This window comes from Amblyomma mixtum, chromosome 1 (assembly GCF_055824585.1).
Source record: "Amblyomma mixtum isolate Tamu chromosome 1, ASM5582458v1, whole genome shotgun sequence".
Taxonomy (NCBI): Eukaryota; Metazoa; Arthropoda; class Arachnida; order Ixodida; family Ixodidae; genus Amblyomma; species Amblyomma mixtum.
This window is the reverse complement of record NC_143012.1, coordinates 312595676-312618577: the sequence shown is the minus strand read 5'-3', so window position 1 is coordinate 312618577 and position 22902 is coordinate 312595676. Positions and strand designations below refer to the sequence as shown.

The window sequence follows — 22902 nt, the reverse complement described above, 5'->3', positions numbered from 1 at the left end:
TTATAAGCGAGTAGCTTGTTATCAGAAGGTGTAAAACACAGGGTGCGCTTAACGTAGTGTATAAACTGTTCATTGCTTCTTTTCGTTGCTTCACACTTTTGCTTTTGAGCTGAGGTCATCGTAATTAATGACACCAATGACTCTTCGGTCACTACTTTGAGAACGCCATTGCCGTAGCCGTAAAGGAAGCTGAGTTTTGATTTCTTAGTTGTGACTGGCATCACTGCACCATTTTGTGACATTGTTTAAAGGTAGTGCTTAGCCTTACTTGGTCTTCTTGAGTATTTATTTTTGGTAGCGTGCAGTCATCAGTGAAAGACATACATTTACATCCACGCGACATGTTACATTGCTTGTGTATAAAATCAATAAAGATGGTGTTAGTACAGAACCCTGCGATACTGCAGAAATGACAACACGATATCAGAGACATATTTTACAAACTGTTGGCATTGTGATAAGTAGCTGTATATTTATCTGGTGATGGGACCACTGCCAAGCATCTGGTTAAGCTTGAAGTTCAACTTATTGTGTAACACATGGTTGAAGACCTTCGAATGATTGAGAAAAATTATATCAGTTTGTCTTTGGTTAGTTTGATTTGACCTTTGAAGCAGTTTTTAGCACTGCTGCGATGCATATGATGTGCTATTATTCCATTTTTTTTTTTTGGAAATGAGTATGTACTGCAGTGAAATATCTATTTTGCATTTCAAAAGATCGTAGTCCCTCGTTAAAACAAAATGCATTCATTCCGACTCTTTAGTAGTTTGCACCTGTGGAAATTCTCAAAGATGAACACTTTTCATGGAGGCTAATGAAAAGTTTTCAACTTGAATTGAGGAGAACGCTGCGAGCTATGGAAACGAAGGTGATAGGTGTAACATTGAGGGACAGGAAGAGGGCAGAGTAGGTCAGGGAACAAATGTGGGTTAATGACATCATAGTCAAAATCAAGAAGAAGTAATGGGCTTGGGCAGGGCATGTAATGTGAAGGCAGAATAATCGATAATCCTTAAGAGTAATGGATTGGATTCCAAGAGAAGGCAAGCGTAGCAGAGGGCGGTAGAAAGTTAGGTGGGTGGATGACATTAAGAAGTTTGCGGGGATAGGGTGGCCACAGCTGGCACAGGATGGGGTTAATTGGAGAGACATGAGAGAGGCCTTGTCTTGCAGTGGGCTTAGTCAGGCTGCTTCTGCTGATGGCAGTGATGGAATTCTCTGTGTAGTATCATGGTGGAACTCTTGGCAAAGCCACTTTAAAAGTATATTGGTGCTAGCATATATTCTTGCACATGGTGCTAGCACACATATGAAACAGAAGAACAGAATGGAATGCAGGCGGTATATGTAAGCTAAGTGTACTCATGCCCTTCATTTCTCTTTACTTCTAACTATGCTTTCACGTGTGCTATGCACCCCTTAGCCATAACTGCATAGCCAAGCTGGCCGCCCTCTTTGAAATCAGGCCGTTGCAAGTTATACCAGAATTTGGTAGCTATCCTGCTGTTGTCTTACTGTGGCCTAAAATCTAGTACTGGTCCTGCTGCTACCCATGAATAAGTGCACTCTCTGTAAACTTACTGTCACTTGGAATCATGTAGTGGTCTTGCTTGTGCCCATAATAGTAGCACCACCAATCTAAACGTCCCATGGTTGCACTGCCGTGCAGCGGTTGTGGCAGCTGAAGGAGGAGTTGACGCGGGACGTGTCCGACTCGCGGACACCAGAGGAGCGACCGAGTGCGGCCTCGCAGACCGACCTCTCCGGTGAGCTGGCGCCCTTGGGGGCCCGGCTTGCCGAGGTGGCCCGCACTCGACTGAGCTACGATGAGGCGCGCCGCGAGGTGCAGCGCATCCAGCGGGAGCTGGCTGACCTGGAGGATAGGCTGTCGCCAGGGCAGGCTGAATCCGACCAGGACAGGTGAGCATCGGGGCACACCCTCTCTGCGCTCTGCCGTTGGGGAAACTGAGCACAAATGTGCACTTCACTCACGCAGGTGGTATGTGTGCTTATGACAGAGGGGCCATCATGTGCAGTAGTAGGCAGCACACTTGCCTTACTGTTACAGAAAAATTTGTGCGATGATGAGATTGCAGTGCTTTTTGAACGTTGTCGTAGTAATTTTTTTTTTTATGTAAATAGCAAGACATATGAGGATGTCTCTTGGCGTTAGCTCGTGCAGTCATCTCTGTAAAGACTATTTATTAGTCTTGCCATGGCCAGATTTGAGTGCCTTTAAGGGCGTTAAACAGTTTTTGTGGATGAACCTCGTTTCAACAAACTGACCTGCAATTGGACATAGGGAAGTTCCCTTTGAAATGCAGCACAGTGCAATTCCCTGCTGATATGTGAAAGCAGTGGTAATAATGTGGCAGTTCCAGTACTCTTCAGGAGTGCAAGAGCATTTGGTATGATAACAAGATAGGTCTAAACCTTTTCAGTGCACCACACTAATGACGATAGGCACTGACAAATGAAAAGATGTTGGAAATCTGCGAGAACACCAGCACGAGAGAGAGCAGTTGCTTTTCACAGTCCTGTCAGTCGCGCATTTCTACGCTCATCTGTCATTCGCATCAAGACGAGGAAATTTGCAGCATATTTCAGCACGTGGCATTTTTCGCTGGTGCATTAAAATAAAATGGCACAGCCCTCAGTGAATTCTGGAAACTTCACGCTGCAGATTTGGCCTTGTTAACTTTGCTCTCTTCAAGGGCACAGCTGTGCGTTGTCCCCCAAATCGCCCTTCGCTGTGCAGGCTCCTGTTGGTGCGTGAGAAGGAGCAACTGCTGCATGAGCTTCGGGCTCAGCTGGAGCGGGGAGACTCAGTTGCGCTGCGGGAGGAGATCGCACGGCTGGAGCGCGACCTGGGTGACGCCCTGGAGAGCTCCAACCGGGCCATTGCTCAGCGGCTGCGGCTGCACGAACAGAAGCAGCAGCTGCTGCAGCAGCTCAGGGATGCCACACGCCTCACGGCCTGCCTCGAGACACGCCTCCAGAGGTGGGGGGCTCATTGCCCATATTGGTCTGTTTCCACATCTCCTTCTCAGCTGTGTTGTGCACTGTTGATTCCTAGACACCTTCAGTGCTCATTGAACTAATCGAGTGCCCTTTCACGTTGCTGCTTCATCTGCAGCCTTTTGACTTGCATTGCAGATTTTCTTAATTGTCATTGCTAACCAGGTGCAGTTTTGGAAAGTACCCTCCTGACACTGGAGCGTGGGAAAACGACTAGATGATCAATATAGAGCAGAATATAAAACACCATGAGGGCCGCCGCAATGGCTCAGTGGTTATGGTGCTCGGCTGCTGACACGATGGCATCTCTCATAGCCCGAGTCGCTTTGGGACGTTAAACCCCATCAGCCAAACCAACCAAAACATCATGAGTTTATACATGTCATGAAACTCCATGATAAAAGCATTGTTAAGAGCAGGTTCTCATCAGCAAAGCAGTGCAGTGTTGTATGATGTCTTCATGATAAGCCACTGGTCGTAAGAACAGTATCAAAACTGTGAGGTATGTAATAAGGACATGTCTCTCGGGGCTTTTTTTCTCTTGCACTCCTCAAAGCAGTCCTTTTGATTGTTTAGGGGCTCCATGAATATTCATGTTGTATGCTGTCTACTTGTTAGCCTTGGAAGCTATAGCCTTTCCTGTACATTTGCCTTGTACTAGTGCTCTACAGATCATGTAAGCCAGAACAATGTCTCTGCACTGTGCAGCCTGTCGGCCAGCACGCTGTCTGCCTCGTCGAGCTCCTCCCTCGGCTCCCTGAGCACGGGAAGCTCGCATGGCTCCCTGGCTAGCCTGAGTTTTCCCGACATCTACGGCTGCACGGCCATGGACGTTACCTGTCGGCCACATCGGCCCACCGGCTGCAGCCCGCCCCTGTCCCCGCGCTCTTCTCTGTCGTCCCTCTCACCTCCCATCTCGCCACACTGTGACGGGTGAGCTCCTTTGACAGTTTTGCCACGGCCTGGCGATGTTGTGCCATTTGGTACGAGTAAGATTGGCAGCCAGACCAAGAAATTGTCAAAAGTAAAGCAAATTGATGCACATACTGGCCTCAGGAATGCCAACAGAAATAGGTATGAATGGCAGCAGGAGCAGGTGAAATGTTAAGCAGTGTGGTGACAGCCTTGCTGTCAGCATACCACTTTGATACCATCCAACCTGAAGCCACTCTGTAACTCATGCTTATGTGTTGCAAGTCTTACTTAATGCAGTCTAGGTACAGATGTGATTTTCATTGTGGATTGCTGCAGTTAACTTTGCTGCTTTTGAGCAGTGTCAAATTGCATGAATGATTAGAGAAGGGTGAGATGAGAAAGCAGTCTACATTTCTTATATTGTGCATGTTACAATAACGAAAAAGGGTATGTGCTGACTCGAGTGAACAGTTGTTCTGCTTCTTGCTGGGCAGTGATCTGATGAATGTGGGCTCGGTCTGTGACAGGTGCAAAGGCATGGCAGAGGTTCCTCGGCCCCGTGGACCAGAGCCTCCGCTCAGCCCCATTTGTGAACAGGAGTGTCTCCGCACGGGCGGTGTGTCTGCTGCCATCAGTGACGAGTCCGTGGCTGGAGATAGTGGTGTCTATGAGGCAGCACCTCCAAGGTGAGAAGGCTGATGTTGTCATTACTGCGAGCTCTTTTCCTTACGGGCTGTTTCTCACACCTGGGAACGTCCCGTGGTGTCGTAGATATGTGGCTGGGCTGCTGAGTATTGAGTTGGCGAGTTGAAATGTCTCTACAGTAGCTGCATTTCAATGTAGGCAGCATGCAAAAGTACCTGTGTATCAGGATTTTAGTGCACATTAAAAGGCATGAAACGGACAAAATTTTTCTAATCCTTCTCCTACCAGAGTTGCAGCTTTGTCATGGGGAAGGTGCCTTTACTTCCTTTTTCTTTCTCTTTGGTGGTGCCTGTGGCCATTTGCTGAAGACGGTGTTTAGCCAGGAATAATAACCTTTTGCACATGCCGTATTTACATGTAAATATTGCAACAACAATTATAACATGGGGTAGGGGGGTGGGGGCAGTTTTTGTCGGTAAGAAAAAGAAATGCAGAGCACAAGAAGCTATGGGTGCCTTATTCATTGTCACTATTTAGTTCCGTATCGCTGTCTGCGAACGCAACATCCGGGGCCATTGTCGCTGCTAAGCTTGCTGCCATCGTCCCCCATTTCTTTCTTTTCCTACTCTCTACAGTCCTTTCCTGTCTTCTCTTTCTCAACCGTTGTGCCTCTCCATGCTTTGCCTGTGCTTCGTTCTGTGGCCCCAAGTTTGTGAAAAAGTTGGTTTCTCCTCGTAATTCACGAGCCTGCTGTTAGAGCTATGTTGCCAAGTGCTAAAAAAAATATATGTATATATTGCGTTATATTCTTACGCTGGTTCTGAATGTTACACGAGGTGCGTTCTCAAAAATGATTTCCAGGAAAAATCTCATGTTACAGCAAGTAAGTACGGTACACTGGAGACATGCTCTTTTCTTGCATAACTTGGAGTTTATAATGCAAACGTATAGCTACCTAGAAGCAGTGAGTGGCATGTTTAGGAAGGGTTTCAGGATGCTCTGTTGATATCACGCAGCTCAGAGGTTCTGTTTTTTCTTTCTGGAACCTACACATTTCACATGGCAGGGTGCCAGTCACTAAGCCTTATAGCTCAAATGTATGCAGCCTTATTTGTTCACTGTTGCCCTCGGAAGTCCGTGTGGGAAGGCACTTGGCATTAAGCTTGGTTGATGGACTGTGCAGTGTAGGCAGCTAGTGGCAGCCGTAGCAGTTTATTTGCCTTCCTCAGGCCCGGTGATGAAGAGGAGGAAGAAGATGATGAGGAGGAGGAAGAGGAGGAAGATGACGATGAGGAGGAGGATGATGAGAACCCTCTGGACCACGTGGACTTCCCATGCCTCCAACTTCAGCTGAGGTTGCAGCACTGCTGCAAGGATGGTGTGCTGAGACTGCATATTGAGAGGGCAAGACACCTCAGCATTCTTGTTGCCCACGGCGCCTCAGTGTGAGTACCACATTGCTCTTGTTCTACTGTGAGCAACACAACAGCTAGCTAATTGCGCTTATTAGTCATGCCATGAGCATGACCATGGGTGGGATGACTGAATGAACAATTGTTTTTAATGGTTGTCTCTAGGACTCTAACAGCCAAGTTTCAGGCATACAGCCACTCGAGCTGCGCCGCCGCACAGCCAGTCTTTTATTATTTCACAAGTTCTTTTACAGCCATCTACGAACTGCACCCTACATGGTCCCTCCGGCACGCATATCTCACCGCACTCTCCATCAACTCCAGATCAGCCGTCCACGTGCACGCACAGTCACCTTCGCAGCTTCATTTTTTTCACGCACCGCCGCGGACTGGAATGGCCTTCCCGCTGACATTGCAACAATAACCTGTCCCGCGAACTTCGCACGCAGAGCTAACACCTTTTTGTCATCATCATAACGCATGATTACTTTGTAGCACCAAACGTTGTACCCACCCCTTATGTAATGCCCCTGAAAAGGGGTCTTTAAGGAAATAAAATTGATTGATTGATTGAAGTTGGTATTCAGGCTGGTGGGCATCTAGGGTAATGAAGGGCAGTAGTTTAGACTGCCACGGGGCATCTGTAATCACTGCAGTTATTAATGCTTTACACTGCTAAGGTCTCGGATAATAGAAAGCTTTCAGCAAAGTCTTCCGCACAGTTTTTTACACAACTAATGACATTGAGTTTTGGCTTTATAGTGGAATCGGGGTGTAGATAAGCCATGTGTAAAAATACTTGAAGATATCTACAACTACTGCACTGCCACCATAGGCCTCCGTGCAGTTCACCTCCTGTTTACAAGAGGTATCCAGAGTCCTGAATTGGTAGTTGAAATAAGAGTTAATGAAGAATACCTTGGTAATCTGCGATTTGCTGGTTGCATTGCCTTGCTCACTCGGGATGAATTGTAAAGCATGATCATTGACAGGCAAAGCAGAACGATGGGTCTTAAAACTAATGTACAGAAAACTAAAGTAATGTTCAGCAGTCTCGGAAGGGAACAGTAGTTTATGACTGGTAGCGAGGCGGTGGAAGTGGTAAGGGAATACATCTACTTAGGGCAAATAGTGACCTCAGGTCTATACAACGAGAATGAAATAAGAAGAATAAGAATGGGCTGGAGTGCATTTGGCAGGTACTTTCAGATCATGAATGGCAGTTTACCAGTATCCCTCAAGAGAAATAATTTGTGGGGCAGAAACGTGGAGGCTGGTAAAAAGGGTTCATCTTAAATTGGGGACAATGCAGCGAGCTGTGGAAAGAAAATTGATAGTTGTAATGTTAAAAGACAAGAGGGCAGAGTGGGTCAGGGAACAAACACTGGTTAATCACATCCTAGTCGGCAGGGCATGTAATACGAACGCTAGGTAACTGATGGTCGTTAAGTAAGGGTGTGCGAATATCGAATTTTTCGAATACGAATCGAATACGAATACTTGGTTCCGAATATCGAATCGAATATCGAATAAGCAAGGACAGACGCATTTAATCACTACGAAACATTTATTTGAGCATTCAAGAACATCACAGTCCAACTATAAATGAGTAAATGAACACAAAAGGTGTGTGTGGCTGCACAAAATGTATCAAAATCGAGAATAAATTTCTTAGAGGAGTGGAAATATCACAGAAAATGACTAGTACACAGCATTGATTAAGGGTAGCTTGCCATAAGCACAGAAGCACGTCGCTGGGATGAACATTAAAGGTTGTCGTGAAGGAAAACCAGCTGCTCCACATGGTCAGGCCGGAATCATTCCCTTCGAGCTGAAACGACTTCTCCAGCCACAGAAAATGCCCTCTCACTTGGCACTGAAGTGGAAGGTATTGCGAGGTACTTGGTGCACAGCTTTGACTATACCAGCTCCGCAGGCAAAGCCACCAGGAAGCTCACTGGCACAGTCAGCTATGGCATGGCGCAACGTTACGCATGGCTCTGGGTGCCGCCATGTTGCAATGTCTATGTCGATAAGACTTGCGGGCCGAAATGAACACCGGGGCTCGCAATAGAATATCGGTCAAATCCGAATATTCGCTTCGGATCGAATGTTCGAAACAACACGAGTACTTGGATTTCGAATCGAATTCGAATACTAAAAGTATAATATTCGCATTGTCTTCGAAAATGTCGAATATTCGCACACCCCTATCGTTAAGGGTACTGGATTCCACGAGAAGGCAGGTGTAGGGGGGTGCCGTAGAAAGTTAGGTGGGTGAATGAGGTTAAGATGATAGTGGGGATAAGGTGGCCATAGCTGGCACAAGACAGTTACAGTCGCCGACCGTTTATTCGGACCTCACGGGGACCGCGGAAATGTCCGAATAAACAGGTGTCCGAGAAAACAAATTCAGAAAAAAAAGAGAAAGAAATCGTTTATTTACATGCACTGGCTGATCTGGGCTGGCGTTGCATATGTCTCCTCGCCCAACGCCGCCTCTCCTCCTCCTCTTCTCCGTTCCTTCTTTCACCACCTCCTCTACTTGCCTCCTCCCCCACATCGTTTCGAGAGCCGTCGGGCCTCATCGCATCTGCACCGCTGCGTGCTACCACGGCGCTCTCGCGGGCTTGCTGCCGCCGGCCTGGCGTTGCATAAGTCAATGCTCACGCGCGCTTCAATGAAACATCTTGATACTGCTACTCGGGGTTCAACAGACCCCTTTCGATGACAAAACGCCGGCTGTAAGCCGCCCTAGGCTAATATCGCATCTCCAGTGCTGCGTGCTACCACGGCGCTCTCGCGGGCTTGCTGCCGGATAAACAAACAAAGCGGCTCCTGGATTGCCTTGAGATGGCTTACCATGTGGCTTACTAAGCTGCGGCCGGAACTGGTGTGGCGCGCTACCGAACCACGCGGAAACGATGATGATGAGCGGGAATTTGCAGTAGCGCCACCTCGCGGGGCAGCAAGGAGGCTCAGTTCAAAACAAAAATGGCGTTGAGCGAAGTGAACCGCGCATCGGTGAGCGTCGGTGCGGCAAGTGCTGCCGGTCGAGTTGGCTCAAGGAGTGTCCGAAAAATCAAACGAGAGGCTGCAAGATGTCCGAACTTTCGGCAGTTGTTATACATTACGGTCTATGGGGAGAGTGGCGGTGCCACGAAGCAGTCTGAATAATCGAGCATGTCCGAATTTTTGGAGTCCGAAAAATCAGTCGGCGACTGTAATTGGAGAGGTATGGGAGAGGCCTTTCTCCTGCAATGGGCGTAGTCAACCTGATGATGATGATGATGACGTGAATTTGCAGCTGGTCAAATGTTTTTAGGGGGATCCCCCAAGGTGGAGTAGAATTGTAATAAAGGAGTAATCACTCATTGACATCCACCCGAGTGCAGCCATACGGCTACAAAGCCGGTAGAGCGACTGCTCCGGTGAAGCAGTGGTCCTGGGTTCGATCCCCGGACCAGGACGAATTTTTCTTTTAACTACGAAGTTTCTGAGAAATAGCTTTCCTTTGTGGCCGTATGGCTGCGCTCGGGTGGATGTCAATGAGTAATTACTCCTTTATTAGAATGTTGCAGCTCAGTTGGTTAGAGCTGTGTACATGGGTGTGCAGATGTCATGAGTTCTATTTGTTCAGCAACGAGTCATCTTCTGCTCTCTGCCAAATCTACAAGAATTTCTAAAATTTCTTGCCTTTCATTGTGTCAAAAACTAAGCTGTAAAACCTGTTTACGTTTTGCATAGTATTGAAGGCGAAAAAAGAAAACGAAAGGTGGAAAGATTAGGAGCAACAAAATTTTTGTGGCCCTAGCTTTTGTACTGAAGCTGACTTGTCTTTCTTGGCTGATTTTTCTTGATACAGCTTGTTCGAAGCCACATAGTATGCACTGATTGCATTAATGGCCCTGACTGCTTTGTCATGCTAATCATTGCTGACAAAAGGGGAGGCACACATTTTTCAATCTTATGTTTCATCAGAACGACAAAGATAAAAGCATAATTCAGTGCAGAGGGAACATACAGTTTCCTGCCGGTTAATTTTAATTGGCTTTGGGTGACACTGGGCAACAATAGTTGGTTTCATAGCTATGTTTGTCATCTTCTCCAAGGTATGACTGTATTAGATTCTTGATATGTGATCACAGTTGATACAAATTTCAGGATGATACGAAGCTGTAAGGTTCCCTGGCTGGAGTGCATTGTGTACAGTGCGCAGAATTTCGGGTGTTGTGAACACACTGCCGATATGAACGCGCGAGCCACAGCCGCGCCCTTGAGCACTAAGTGCTGCCTGCACATCACTAGCACTGCGTAGTATGCAGCACACGCAGTGAGCAATGGCATGCAAACCATAAGTCGGCAATGTCACAATCACCAGTCGCACGATACGCACGGCAAGCTGTAAGCTGCAGGTGGATCTGCGTGAATGCATTTTTCATGCTTCTGCATGCAGATTATGATTGTTTTGAGCAGTGTGAATATTTCTTGCGACCTCTGTGATATTCGTATCATCAAGATTCTAGCGTGCATGCACAGCCTTGATTGTCCGCTGCATGTACAGTATGTAGGGAGATAGGTGATTGAGGTTGTGCATGTAAAATCGCCACCTTTATTCTGTGGGGACAAATATTGCGAAGGTAGCCCAAAGCTGATTTGTTATAGCTTTACCTATGGGCAAAAAACTGACATGTAGGTTAACGTCCTGTTAATCTCTAACCTTACTGTGGTTCTGTAGTTTCTCCACATCGGTGTGTGTTTAGCGTGTGCAAGCTGACATCTTTTTTTTTTTTTAATAGGCTAGCCGAGGTAATTTGTTACCATTTCAACTAGAGCATGTTGTCTTTTTCATGTCCATGTTTTATTAGCCCTACTCTGTGACTCATGGGTGCTTGTGTAAAGTGAGCATGATGTTGTGCACTACGTAGCTGAAACTGCAGCATCATTTATTTTACTTGCTTATTTCGCTGCCAGAACTTGATACTATGACTAATCATTCTTTTTTGTTGCTGGCCTGCCTTTGTCTTTCTTTTCACACATGACAGAGGTGCACATCGTAGAGGCACGTCTATGTAAATAGATCATGTATTGAAGTGCATGGTTGTCTACATGCTTTGCAGCTGTGTGCGTGCCACTGTGGTTCCTGGAGTCCCCGGCTGTGGCTGGCACTCGTCACCTTGGGTGCGGCTCGAGGGCCATCAGCCGGCGGACACTGCACCCGCTGGGGACGGTGGCAGTCAGGTGGAGGAGGAGGATGCCCTGGGCCAGGAGCTGCACCTCCCCGTGGGTCCCCGGCTGGCAGGCTATGTCCTGCAGTTGCAGCTGTGGTGCCAGAAGGCCCGCATGGTCCAGGAGTGCCTGGTGAGTGCCCCCTTCCCTGGTTCCTCTTTGACATCGAGGAATGCAGTAAGGGTAAAATTACCATCCTGCCTTTATAGAACCTGAGTTGTAGGGTTTTGAAGTTGCCATTTCAGAACCAGAACTAAATTTTGCCCTTATTATGCATTCCTTGCTGTCAAAAGAAACTGATGGCATCGATTTTGGAAAGTTCCCTGCAGTAAAATTTCTTAAAAGCTCTCGACAGAGAACTTGCATAACACATTACATGAGTGCACAGTGGCTTGTTTTATATGAAATTAAATCACGTATTTGTAATCGGCACACAACAATACATATTCCCTGAAGATTTCATTATTGTGACTTTACTAATAAAAGTGCCTAGCCTGGGACCCTCTTTCCCCTTCAGTTGGTAATGGCATTGGAGCTGTTGCCTTTAATAATTAATGCAGGGCATCAGGCACTTCATACTTTTGCCCATGTGGCATGAGCATAGTGTGCCTCCTCACAAGGTGTGGTGTTACGGGGTTGCTTGCATATAATGCTGCAGGCAGAGAGATGCATGTCCTGAAATTTTTTTGTTTTTCTACGGGGTTAGGACTGCATTTCAGACTGGCATAGTCAGCGCTTGTAGCTACAGTCGTGGCAGTATATGCAAAATTGTCATCGTAGCCAGCTGACTCCAACCTTCTTCCTTCCTGCCCCTCCATTTCACAGGGCTGTGCACAGCTGTCTTTGTGTGGCCTGAACCCATCAGCCATGTGGCTGCGCTGGGTGGAGCTGTTCCCCCCTGAAATGATGACAACGGGAAAAGACGAGAGCAGTGATGAGTCAACTGTCATCTCCTCTCAGACATCCACACTCACAAGGAACGTGGGTAAGACATGGTGCTTGCGGCATTGCAAGCGTGTTTCTTGTTGCGTGCTGAAACTGTTGTCTCGGCCAGTTGTTGCGGCATGAGCTACAGAAAGCGCTCGGTCAAATTTTGATGGAGGTGAAATTCTAGATGCCCGTGTACTGTGCAACGATGTCAGTGCATGTTAAAGGAACCCCTGGTGGTCAAAATTTCCGGAGCCCATCATTGCTGCATCCCTCATAGCTTAAGTCACTTCGGGACGTTAAACCTCCATAAGCTAAACTAAACTTATATATGTTTTTCATTTCCACCTTCTTTTTCTCATGATGCTTGATGTCACAATCTCTAGAGCACAGCAGTTGGTTATGGTTAGGACTGGTTACCCAGGGCTTGATAACTGTGGCCTGAAGTTGTGCTTGATGCTTATTTTGGATGGGTCATATGGCAGGGGGCCTCATTCATAAAATGTGCCTGGAAAAAGGCGATGAAAATGGCCTGTGAATGCTTGGCAGGAGCTTATACTCTTAACATTTGCATGCAGCTGTACTAGATGGGAATAACACGAACTTTGACAATATGAAGCATAATGTTGTTCGTGTGCTTGCCTTCCTGCTGATGCACTATTGCATCCAAATGTTGGAGCAGAAGTTCCGAGCCAACACCTACAAAGTTCTGGTTTGAAGTATCTACTTTCGTCACCTGGTATGCCTACAGTTGTGCTGCATTGGCATCCTCTGTGTCTGTGTAGGAGCACCCGGTAGGGAAGAGCAGCAGCAGGAGGAAAACAAGAAGAGTGAAGTCCCGAGGCCCCCCGAGGCCATTGAGTGTTGTGACAAGGAAACCAACACAGAGTGCGTGTTCCTGCCCGAAGGGCGCAGGGGCCGCAAGGGTGTGACTGGGGACCTGGCAGTGTCATTGCCTGTGCCCGCAGCTCCACTAGCACCAGTCAAGCGCTCGCAGACATTCGGACCCGCGAGTCACCGCTATGTCTGCAGGGTGAGTGTCTCTGTGGGTTCGACAAGGAGAGGGCCTACCACCGGTTCTTGCAGACACTTTCAGGGCTTGCGCCACAGTGGTTTTTATCTCTTCTCACAGATTCAGAGTTCTTGACTTAGAATGCGCTTGTATATTGATCAGTCAAAATTCTGGTCTGGGCTGCTTGGCTCAGGCACTCAGATCTTGAAGGAACTGCACAAAAATACAGAACAGACGAAAGGCACACTTATGACAAGTTAGGTGCTGTCATGCCATGAGTGTTTCATTTTCCCAACACCCAAGAGTATACATAGAGTTCACCTTTCTAGCCTTGGAACTGTCTTCAGTGTTTGGCAAAAGCTCGTTAATTCGACCCCCGTCAATTCGGAAATCCGTATAATTCATACTGTCAGCATGGGACGTTCACTACTTCGGTTGCTATGGGTCTCGCACCGGTTAATTCAAACGGAGTCTAGAAGGAAGGCTGCATCCAGGTATGACTGGCGCAGCAAGAGATTTTCGAAATAGCCCTACTCAAAACCTGATCCATGCTGCAGAGTTGCTCGCGCACATCAGATGTGTGCGCGTCAAACAGGTGGTCCAGTCTCTAGAGCACTCCAACAGCTTAGTTTCTGTTTTGCTTTTGTGAGCTAGCTGGCCAGTCAGCCTGACCCAGCTGAGTATCGTTTCGGACGCTGATTGGTGTGTCTCTGGTGTTTTGTCCAGAACAAGCGTGTCCAGAACACTCACTGCCATCATAAAAGCAACCAGATGAGATGCATAAGTGGGAGTTTTTTTCCCCAGGGAGCCGAAAGGAAGCACTTTTCCTTCCTACTTATTTCAATTCCACTTTTGCATGTTAGGTCTGTGATGCCAGGAGTGGTGCCACCAAGGTGCCAGCAAGTTTTGGATCTAGACAATCAAACTTATGATTATAGGTTGCTTACTCTTGTTTAGCATGGTCGCAGTAAGTATGGTTCAACCCTTAACAGCGGTGTTTGTGGCGCCATGTCTGTGACATTTTGCGCCGCAGTGCGAGCAGAGCACTTTGGGGCCGTGTTCTCGCACTGTCACTTCTTTTCATAATCCTTAGAAGTCCTAACCTAACTGAATGTCGTGTACCCTTGTGAGCTTTGCCCTCCTTGTAATTCACTTGTGCATTTTCAGCTCAACCGCAGTGACAGCGACAGTGCCATGCCATTGTATCGGAAGAGCGGACCTTTCCAGAGGAATGCCATGGAACGCAGAAGCCTACGATGCAAGAAGGTGAGGGAGCTCTGGAAGTCCTGGGAAGATGAAATTCATGCACATGCATCAAGTCTAGCACATTCTAATTCATGCAGCCCTTTTGCCACTCTTTGGCATTTCCATGGCCTCAGCTCAGGCAGTTTGTACTGGCAACACTCCATTTTTGAGGTCACAAGCATTACCCACGCGTTGACACCTGCTTGCCGCTTGCTGAACCAAAATTTTAGACTTGTGTATATGACATTTCATATTTGGGTGGAAGCCATTGCTTGCAGTCACTATTTCAGCTGCTCAAAACCGTATTATTATTAATGTTTTTCAATAATGCTTGTGTTGTCATCACTGTCAGAAATGTTAATGATTGCACACAGTGTCGTGTCATGCAGCATAGTGCAGGTTTGCTGTCTTCGCTTGCTGTGAAATTGTTTTACTTTGAAAAAATAAAAGAAAAAGATGATGTAATAAGGAAAGCAGACTGCAGGGAATATAACGCAATCATCAACGCAGTGTTTCCAAAACCCCTAGAGGTGCCGCTTGAGTGTAACTATAGCGTGTGTCACATTACATGGCCGTTCGTGTGTGCATGTGTGCAGTCAGCAGCTCAGGGAGGCAAGGCATCGAGCCACGCATCGGGGGCACGGACGTCTCTGGATCTGGCACTGGACCTGCAGGCATCACAGACGCGGCTGCAGCTCCTGCAGCAGGATTTGGCTCGCCTCAGGGAGATGAAGAGGCGCCTCGAGGACACAAAGGCACGAGGTGAGACTCCACCACACTGCTGCATGCACGTGGCCTCCAAGAAATTCCGTTGGGTGAGCCACTTGGCTTTCAGTTGCCCTGGTAACACAACTACGGCTGCATACATATTTAATGCGTTTGTTGATTGTTGGATGCACAGTGACCTTTTCATTCACCCGCACGTTATGCCCTTAGTTCACTCGGCAGGCAATGCACCTTGGAGCTTGTGGCCTTCGTTTCTCAAGTCCAGAAGTGCATAAACTTCTTCAGCGCTGCAGTGTTTCATAGCCACGATAAAAATACCATTGTGCTGTCTTTGAGACAAATAAGTCTGGTGAAAGTAAGACAAGTTTGAGGCACTTGGTGATAAGTAAAATGCGTTAGGCCGTGCCGTAAAGGAAAATACGTAAGATAAAATGCCGCACTAATGTGTTCAGTCTTTCTTTCCGTACGCCATCAATGATTGGAATAAGTTGCCTCATAGTATTGTTGAATGCCAGTCCGAGGCAAAGTTCCGAGCACTGTTGTCGGAACTGTGATGTGCACGCATGCTCAGCTGCTGTTTTTCTGCTTTCCCTCTTCTTGTCCTTTCCCGAACAATTGACCGATGTGAATGCTCTGTTGACGCTCTTTTTCATCATCTGCCATCCATTCTTTCCTACCCTGTACAAAAAGTTGGCACATGCTGTACGATTGATTGTGTATGTATGTATTCCCCCCTGCAATTAAGCTTCATGGCGCTGCAGAAATGTAAATAAATAAAAAAAATGTGGCCACTGTGGGCTGCAGTTATTACTCTGGTTTGTTGTAAGGTTTCAGCGTCATCATTTGCATTGTGCACAGCCTCTGACTTAGTGCACAAGCCTTGGTTACCCAATCGTGTGGGTAAAGATGTGAGAAGACTGCTTGTTGGATACTGTTATTGCAACCAAATGCATGAAAGAAGTGTATGCCTCCATGATACAGCGGAATCTCTTCGATGCGAATCTTGCAGGACTGCTCATTATGTTCACATCACCCGAAACCCTCATCATCAATAACCAGCTAAATGCATGCTAAAGCAAGGAAAGTGCACTTACCGTATAGTGCGGAATATAGGTTGAGGTTTTTTCCGAAAAATATTACCAGAAGGTAACCCCTTGACTTATATACCGGCCTTTGGCACAAACTGAATAGTCGTCTGGAAACGTGTGAGCCGCGGACATTTTATCATCCGCACCGTTATCGTTTCCATGTTGACGATTCTTTCCTTCCTCTTTGTCGACCGACATGGCCAAACGTTGACGGCGGTAATCGTTCTTGGTGTTGTAACGTATTAATTTCGCGACAGCCCGCAAAATGAGTACCGGTACTCGACGTCAGTTCACCACAGCGTTTAAAAAAAAAGTTATCGAATTCACTGAAGAGTATGGGAACATGTCCGCCCAGCGACACTTTGGCGTCTCAGAGAAGAGCGTCCGGTACTTGCAAGTGCAGAAAATCGAGCTGTCTGCCTGAAACGCCTGGAAGGCGACCTTTCGCGGGCGCCGCGCGGTGCACCCTGAGCTCGAAGACAAGGTATGCGGGCATTCAAGAAGCATTAGCATCTCTTTGGACGGTATCGAGGACGACATGCTGTGGGACGCAGCCAGCGCAAAGCAGTCGTCTTCGGACGAGAGCTCGGACAGCTCGGACGAATGAGGAGGCAACGAGTCTGGTGGCACCAGTGAATAAAACGAAATTTTGTGCCTCATAATTTTTATGTTGACTTTTTTGCTTCAAGGTAAGGGGGTCGACCTATATTCCGCCTCGACCTATATTCCGCATTATACGGTACGCTAATCTGTTTACGGCTAATGGGACCTAATTAATTATTCTGCTATGGCCTTAACTTAGCTGGTCAGTGCTTCAGTTGTACAGTGCTCTTGTATATTACACTGTAAAGTGCATCTTTTATGTCTCGCAGGAGAAACTGAGATACCATCCTGGCTAGCTGATGATGAGCAACTGCGACAGGTGCTGGCAGCAGCTGACCTCCAGGTAAAAATTTTGGAGCCTCTTGCAACCGAGGGTTTCGGTGAAGCATTGTGCCCCAGCTCTCATCAATCCTGTCATTTTTCTTTTTCCTCTCTTAGGCCTCGAGGCAGACAGTTGAGGAGAAGAAGACAGAAAAGTTGCTCAAGAAAACTTCTCGGGAGATATACAGGTTGCGCAAGAGCCGCAAGAAACAACCAGACATGGCCTTCTTCAAGTATGCTCTCCTGCTCACTCACGAAACTTTTTGCGTATGAAGATCGTGCGCAAGTATTAGGTCTGTCAGATTTGGCTGCACTTGCTATAACAGTGCAAGAGAGCAGCACATGTGCAGTGCTCGCACACTGCACTTCCGTATTTGTTTTGCAAAAGTGCCTGCGTAGTGCAGCACAAACTCTTGGCTGCATCGCACTCTCCAGAGTGCAAGTGCAACTGTAATGCAGCAAGATGGCAGCACACCTGCATTGGTAGGAGATGTGACTGCTGTATGAATGAAATGACGGTAGTTATTTACTGGACGGAGGATGTGGGCAGCTGTTCATGGCATCAGGTTTGTAAACTTGAGTGGTCAGGTCGAGCCCCATGGGCGTCATTTCAGCACATGATCGTAAATTGTGCATGTATAGTACATGCAGTGAATTTGTTCAGGAAATCGATTTTCTTGCTATGTAGTATGTTGGTGGTCATTGATGTGGATGGGACACAGCTAGCACAGGGGCACTGAGGAACATGGTTTGCAGCACACGCAGTTTTGATTGGCTCAGATCACCACAGCCTTCACAGTACTGCAGACAACTTGTGTGATGAAGTATAGGCTTTGGTTAGTTAGGCTAGTTAGCCATGACAGCGGTGTAGCATGGAAAATTAGTACAAGAGTCCAGAGGCCACCCTCAAGCACACCCCACGTTCTATTCGCACAATTACTGTGCGATGTCAGTGCACGTTAAAGAACCCCAGGTGGCCGAAATTTCCGGAGCCCTCCACTACGGCTTCTCTCATAGCCTTAGTCGCTTTGGGACGTTAAACTCCATAAACCAAACCAAACAATTTGACAGCGCTAGTGCTGCCAGCAGGTACCAGCAGCCACGCACCCGTGTCCACGCGCCAAAGAAAAATTATGATCATAACTAAAGCCCTTTGTTTTTGGGTAAAACGATTCTTGCACCCGAACATATTTCTTAAAAATTGGGTTAATAATGTCTACCCAAAAAGGACCATTCAAAACACAAGGATAAGGCCAAGAGAAAAAAGTGGTAGGGATTCATAGCAATTACCGTAAAAACCGGAATATAGGTTGACCCCCCCAACTAACCAATTCTAAAAATGAAAAAAATCTTTTTCAGCGGCAAAAGTACTGAAAGACACCCCTACCTTGAAACAAATGTGACTCAGCCGGCTGCACAATGGTGACAGTATTTATTTTCATTTAGGTGCTGCTCGTATGTACACCCAGCCAATTAAAGCTTTAATGGCGCTGAGCGCGAAACACGCGAGATACGCACATGTGTGCACATGCGCTTACTCTCGCTTCTTTTGCCACTCCGTGATGAGGTGCTGACAAACACGTCAGGCAATGGTTGCACGATACTGTTAAAGAATTAGCTGGGTGTACAGTACAGAGAAGGGCACGAAGTGCGCAAGCGTTACTCCAAGTCGTCACAGTCATCCGAACTCGAGTCGGATGACAATTGCTTCTCACTGCCCACGTCCCATAGAGCATCATACTCTGTGCCGTCTAGTGCATTGCTTATGCTGCGTTTTCTAAAAGACTTGCGCACCATCTCTGCGGGGAGAGATTTCCATGCCGACTACACCCAGCCACAAACTAAAATAACTTTGTGACAATGGAAACGCAAATTGGTGGTGCCACAACGTCGCCATACCGCGCTGCTGCTGATGGCGATGGTGATGGAGGCTGTTGACTTCAGCTGCCCATTGTTGCAAGACTTTTGTAGTTTTTCTGCCAATGACCGGGGTCAACTTTTGACTTATATTCTGGTTTTTATGGTAAACCGTTAAACTGAGTAGGCATGTGAAAGCAGGTGTTCATTCCTCAACTGGAGGGTAAATTGCCCATATATGCAGTATTGGTTATTCTCTTCATAGATGTCTGAGAGTCCTCGTACCACTTTTGGTGCAGTAGTGGTGCAGTGGCTAAGCGTTGCGATGGAAGCAAAAGTTTTCAGAGCACTTCTAATTTCGCAGTGCAACTACGTTATCGTCCCTTCATGAAGAATAACCATGTTCATCCTAGAACAGATTCTGCAAGTATGTGAAGCATTATTTCGGAGGCAATGTGTGTTTAAAACACCTACGCGTGGGAGCGACTCCCGGCTGGGGTAAGGAGAGTGAGTGCGGCCCATAGAAACACATGTAAACAAGATTTCAGAAATATTTTTCTCCTTTCACGAAGTACTAATGGTGGTGCTAATTTGTTAACAGTTGGCGAGTGCTTTAAAGAAGAGTGAGACGAAGTATTTCATCTCTTTTCGAAGCTATCTTTTTAAAACGCCACAATAAAAGGGTGTTGCAAAGCCGGACATACCCCCAAAAAGTGCTCTATCTTCTGGGTGTTTCCCCGAATCGCGCTTTGAAAACGGAAAAGTGCTTTGAAAATTTTTGTTTCCGTGTATTCCTATGGGCACTAAGCCTACTTTTCACCCCCAAATTTTACACTAGTCGTCCCAGCCGGCGATAGCAGCGCCACCGCTTCTTGCTTACATCTCAGATCAGTGTTGGTTCGTAAGGCAAAATTTTTTGTATAAATGCAGTGGAATTGCACATGGATATAGACGCTTTACAGCGGCGTATCATGGGGGCTGCCATCTTTGATCACGTGATCACGCCGCCATTACTCGCCTCCTGACCGCGCTCGGCGCGCGCCTCGTCGCGACGGCTGCTGCGCCAGATGTTTCGGTTCCGCAGGCAGTGTTTCGGCTGATACGGTTGTAAAGGAGCGGGAAGACGACACTGTGGTTGGTCCGAAGCTTCGAAAGACATGCGAAAACCCCAATTAGATCAATTTAGGCGTGAAAACGTTATCGGGCTTCATGTCACGAAGAGCCGCTGAGCTCTCCGCCTCTTCGAGGCAACGGGTGGATAGCCTGAATGCCGCTGAAGGCTTTGCTTAATATTTTTTATTGATATTATCTAAAACAGCAATGTTTAATGACCCTGCGGCTGCGCAGGTCGTTGTCGTATTGTGTACATGCATGCGGAGACTGCTCTAAAACGCTCACATGCACATCGTACTCATTTGTTTGCAAACCTGTTAAAGGTGAATAGGAAGCCTAAAATATTTTCTGTTGGTTTGCTAAACAAAGGAAGGCGACAAAAATAAATAAAACAAATGTTACCCAATCATGTAAGCAGTACCATGCATCAAGCAGCCTTCACAAGCTTGCATGCAATCGTTTACAAGGATTCCGCGATATAATTGTTATAACGCGCGCATGGCAGAGCGTTCACAACAAGAAGTTCACAATTATGTCAGCCTCACATAGTATAAAATTGTGGTACGCTCCATGCTCGATATGCGGACATGATGATGCTCGAGGTCTCGTTGGTTGTAAGTAATCAGCCGGTTCTAGTGACTCTCTCGCATGGATCGCGAGGAAGTGACAACCGCAGAGCACAGCAGCCGTAACACAAATGCTTTATTCCGATTGTGGTCCACGAAAACCGCTCTACTTGGAGCGAAGTTCAACAGTAGCACCAAGACGGTGTGTAATACACGAACTGACGGTAAGCGTTGTCCGCTCGCACGGCTATACACTGCACAATATGCAGTAGCGGTATAGGAGCGTAAGTCGTTTTTTTTTGTGACGTTTCGGTGGCGGGACAGCTTGTTCATGCGGCTATGTTGCGCACTTACCCCCGCAGATTTTCCAAGATCGAGACATTTCCTTCTATATTCGCTGTCTAGCGCTGGCGAACATGTGTGTTGCGTTCGCCCCTTCGGAAAGGGTGGATGTCCAACGGGCGCGAACAGGGGCAGTACGTCCTTGTGCAGTTCGGTTCCGTGAAGCTCGCAAACGATCGCGTCCCGCCCCTTTCACTGTTTGTTGCAATTCTTGCAATCCACAACAGAGCATGTATTTTCTCTTTCCACATTTCCACTGCTGCGTCGAGGCACACACGCCGGCGACTTACGAGGAAAGTAATGGCGCCGTGTTCCGAGCGCACCTGTGGCGCCATCTGGTCTCAAACGGAAGAACTGCGCGCTGTAAACGGTCTATATTTACTCATCATCTCTGTTATTTGTTTGGTTTTAAATAATCAACCCATTCTGTGTGAAACTTAGCTTCTTTGATTGAAATGAATACAGACGCAAGAGATGACAAATTATTTCTGTTTGGAAACAAGATAGCGAGCACTAAAGGCTCAGTAATATATTACTGACTGGTTTAGCAGTCCTCTATCAAACATGTGATGCTTACCCAGCACTAGGCTAAAACATCCACATGTCCACATGTTGCCAGTGCACTGAATGTGGTAATCCATTTGCCTGATATGAAAGTTAACGAGGCAACATAAGTTTTATCTTGTTTTACTGTGCTTTCTACAATGGTGCATACGGAGGAACAATTTAGCAGTGGACATAGTGTAGTCGTAGCTCTACACGCTGTCGCATGTTAGACATGCTCATCGGGTACCATCCTTGTGCCCACCAGGGAGAAGATGGCCTTCTTCACGCGGGCCCAGTCCACAGTCCCTGTGCTTCCTCCGGAGGCCGACATTGCCGAGGAGGAAGTAGCACCCACACCAGCAACACTGGCTCCATCCACCCAGCAGCAGCAGCAGCAGCGCTACGAGTACACTGTGGACCCTGTGCTGGGTGTGCAGGTGTGACACGACGACACCCAAGTGCCTTGAGTCTTAAGGCAGCAAGCACCCTCTGCCACATGCTGGAACATCGATCAAAGTACGGCCTCTCTCTTTGAGGAGCAAGTCTCTCATGGGCCAGCTAGACTACTACATCGGCCGACCACCAGAGCCGAGTGCCCAAAACTGAGCGTCCCTTCGGAGCTTGTGTACGTACCTGAGACCACCCTAAACGCCTCGCCGGTGCCACCCACGGTTGCTGCGCTGAACCGAGTCAAGGACAAGCCGTAGCCAACGCTGTGCCAGGTTTCGTCCCCCGGTGTAACGGTTTCGGTCACGGACACTTACGAAGCACCGCTGCCCACCAACACGTCTTACCTCTTTGCCGCAGAAGTGCCTTACAGCTCTGTGCCTACTGTAAATTATTTGGAAGCTTTTTTTTTTATTATTATTGTGATAAAGTACAAAAGGGGATTGATGCTGTTGGCCTTACGATGTACAGGAAGGAGCGCTTAACGTCATCACTGCTTGGACATTGTTTTCTCTCTGCTCCATTTGGCCTCCCGCACCAAGACATCTGTGCCCTGGGGAACACACCCACTACTTTTCGGACAATAAAGGTAGAAAACTCTCATACCTTATTCACACCTGTGTTTGTGTGCACATTGTTTGGGGGGCTAGCATTTTTTTAATGTTAATTTGCAACAGCACTGAATATTTATGTGTCCCTAACATTTGCAGTCTACAGTTTAAATGGGCTACGAACACGATTTTTAGCCTTATTGGTAGATGATTATCGTTCTGTGGTAACGTGCTATACACCTAGAGGTACTGTAGACTGAACTTGTATTGTAATTCCATGACGCAAAAGAGTAACAGCGTGGAAACGCATCTTTCTGACTGAGGAGCTCACATGTA

The 22902-nt window shown here is 47.2% G+C and overlaps 1 protein-coding gene across 3 annotated transcripts in view; it reads left to right on the top strand.

Moving 5' to 3' along the window:
• The window catches only part of LOC149372459 (protein kibra-like), a 35225-nt gene extending 12600 nt beyond the window's left edge, over positions 1–22625 (top strand). For 2 of the 3 annotated variants that reach the window (XM_089566946.1, XM_089566948.1), the window contains 13 exons: positions 1673–1923; positions 2762–3004; positions 3730–3954; positions 4464–4622; positions 5793–6026; positions 11114–11354; positions 12048–12207; positions 12935–13182; positions 14329–14427; positions 15003–15168; positions 17093–17166; positions 17262–17377; positions 21834–22625. In XM_089566946.1, coding sequence (XP_089423072.1) covers positions 1673–1923; positions 2762–3004; positions 3730–3954; positions 4464–4622; positions 5793–6026; positions 11114–11354; positions 12048–12207; positions 12935–13182; positions 14329–14427; positions 15003–15168; positions 17093–17166; positions 17262–17377; positions 21834–22011 — 2394 coding nt within the window. In that variant the 3' untranslated portion in view covers positions 22012–22625. The remainder of the gene's footprint in view (positions 1–1672; positions 1924–2761; positions 3005–3729; positions 3955–4463; positions 4623–5792; positions 6027–11113; positions 11355–12047; positions 12208–12934; positions 13183–14328; positions 14428–15002; positions 15169–17092; positions 17167–17261; positions 17378–21833) is intronic. The other variant, XM_089566947.1, reaches the window with a different exon arrangement.
• The last annotated feature ends 277 nt before the right edge of the window (positions 22626–22902 follow it).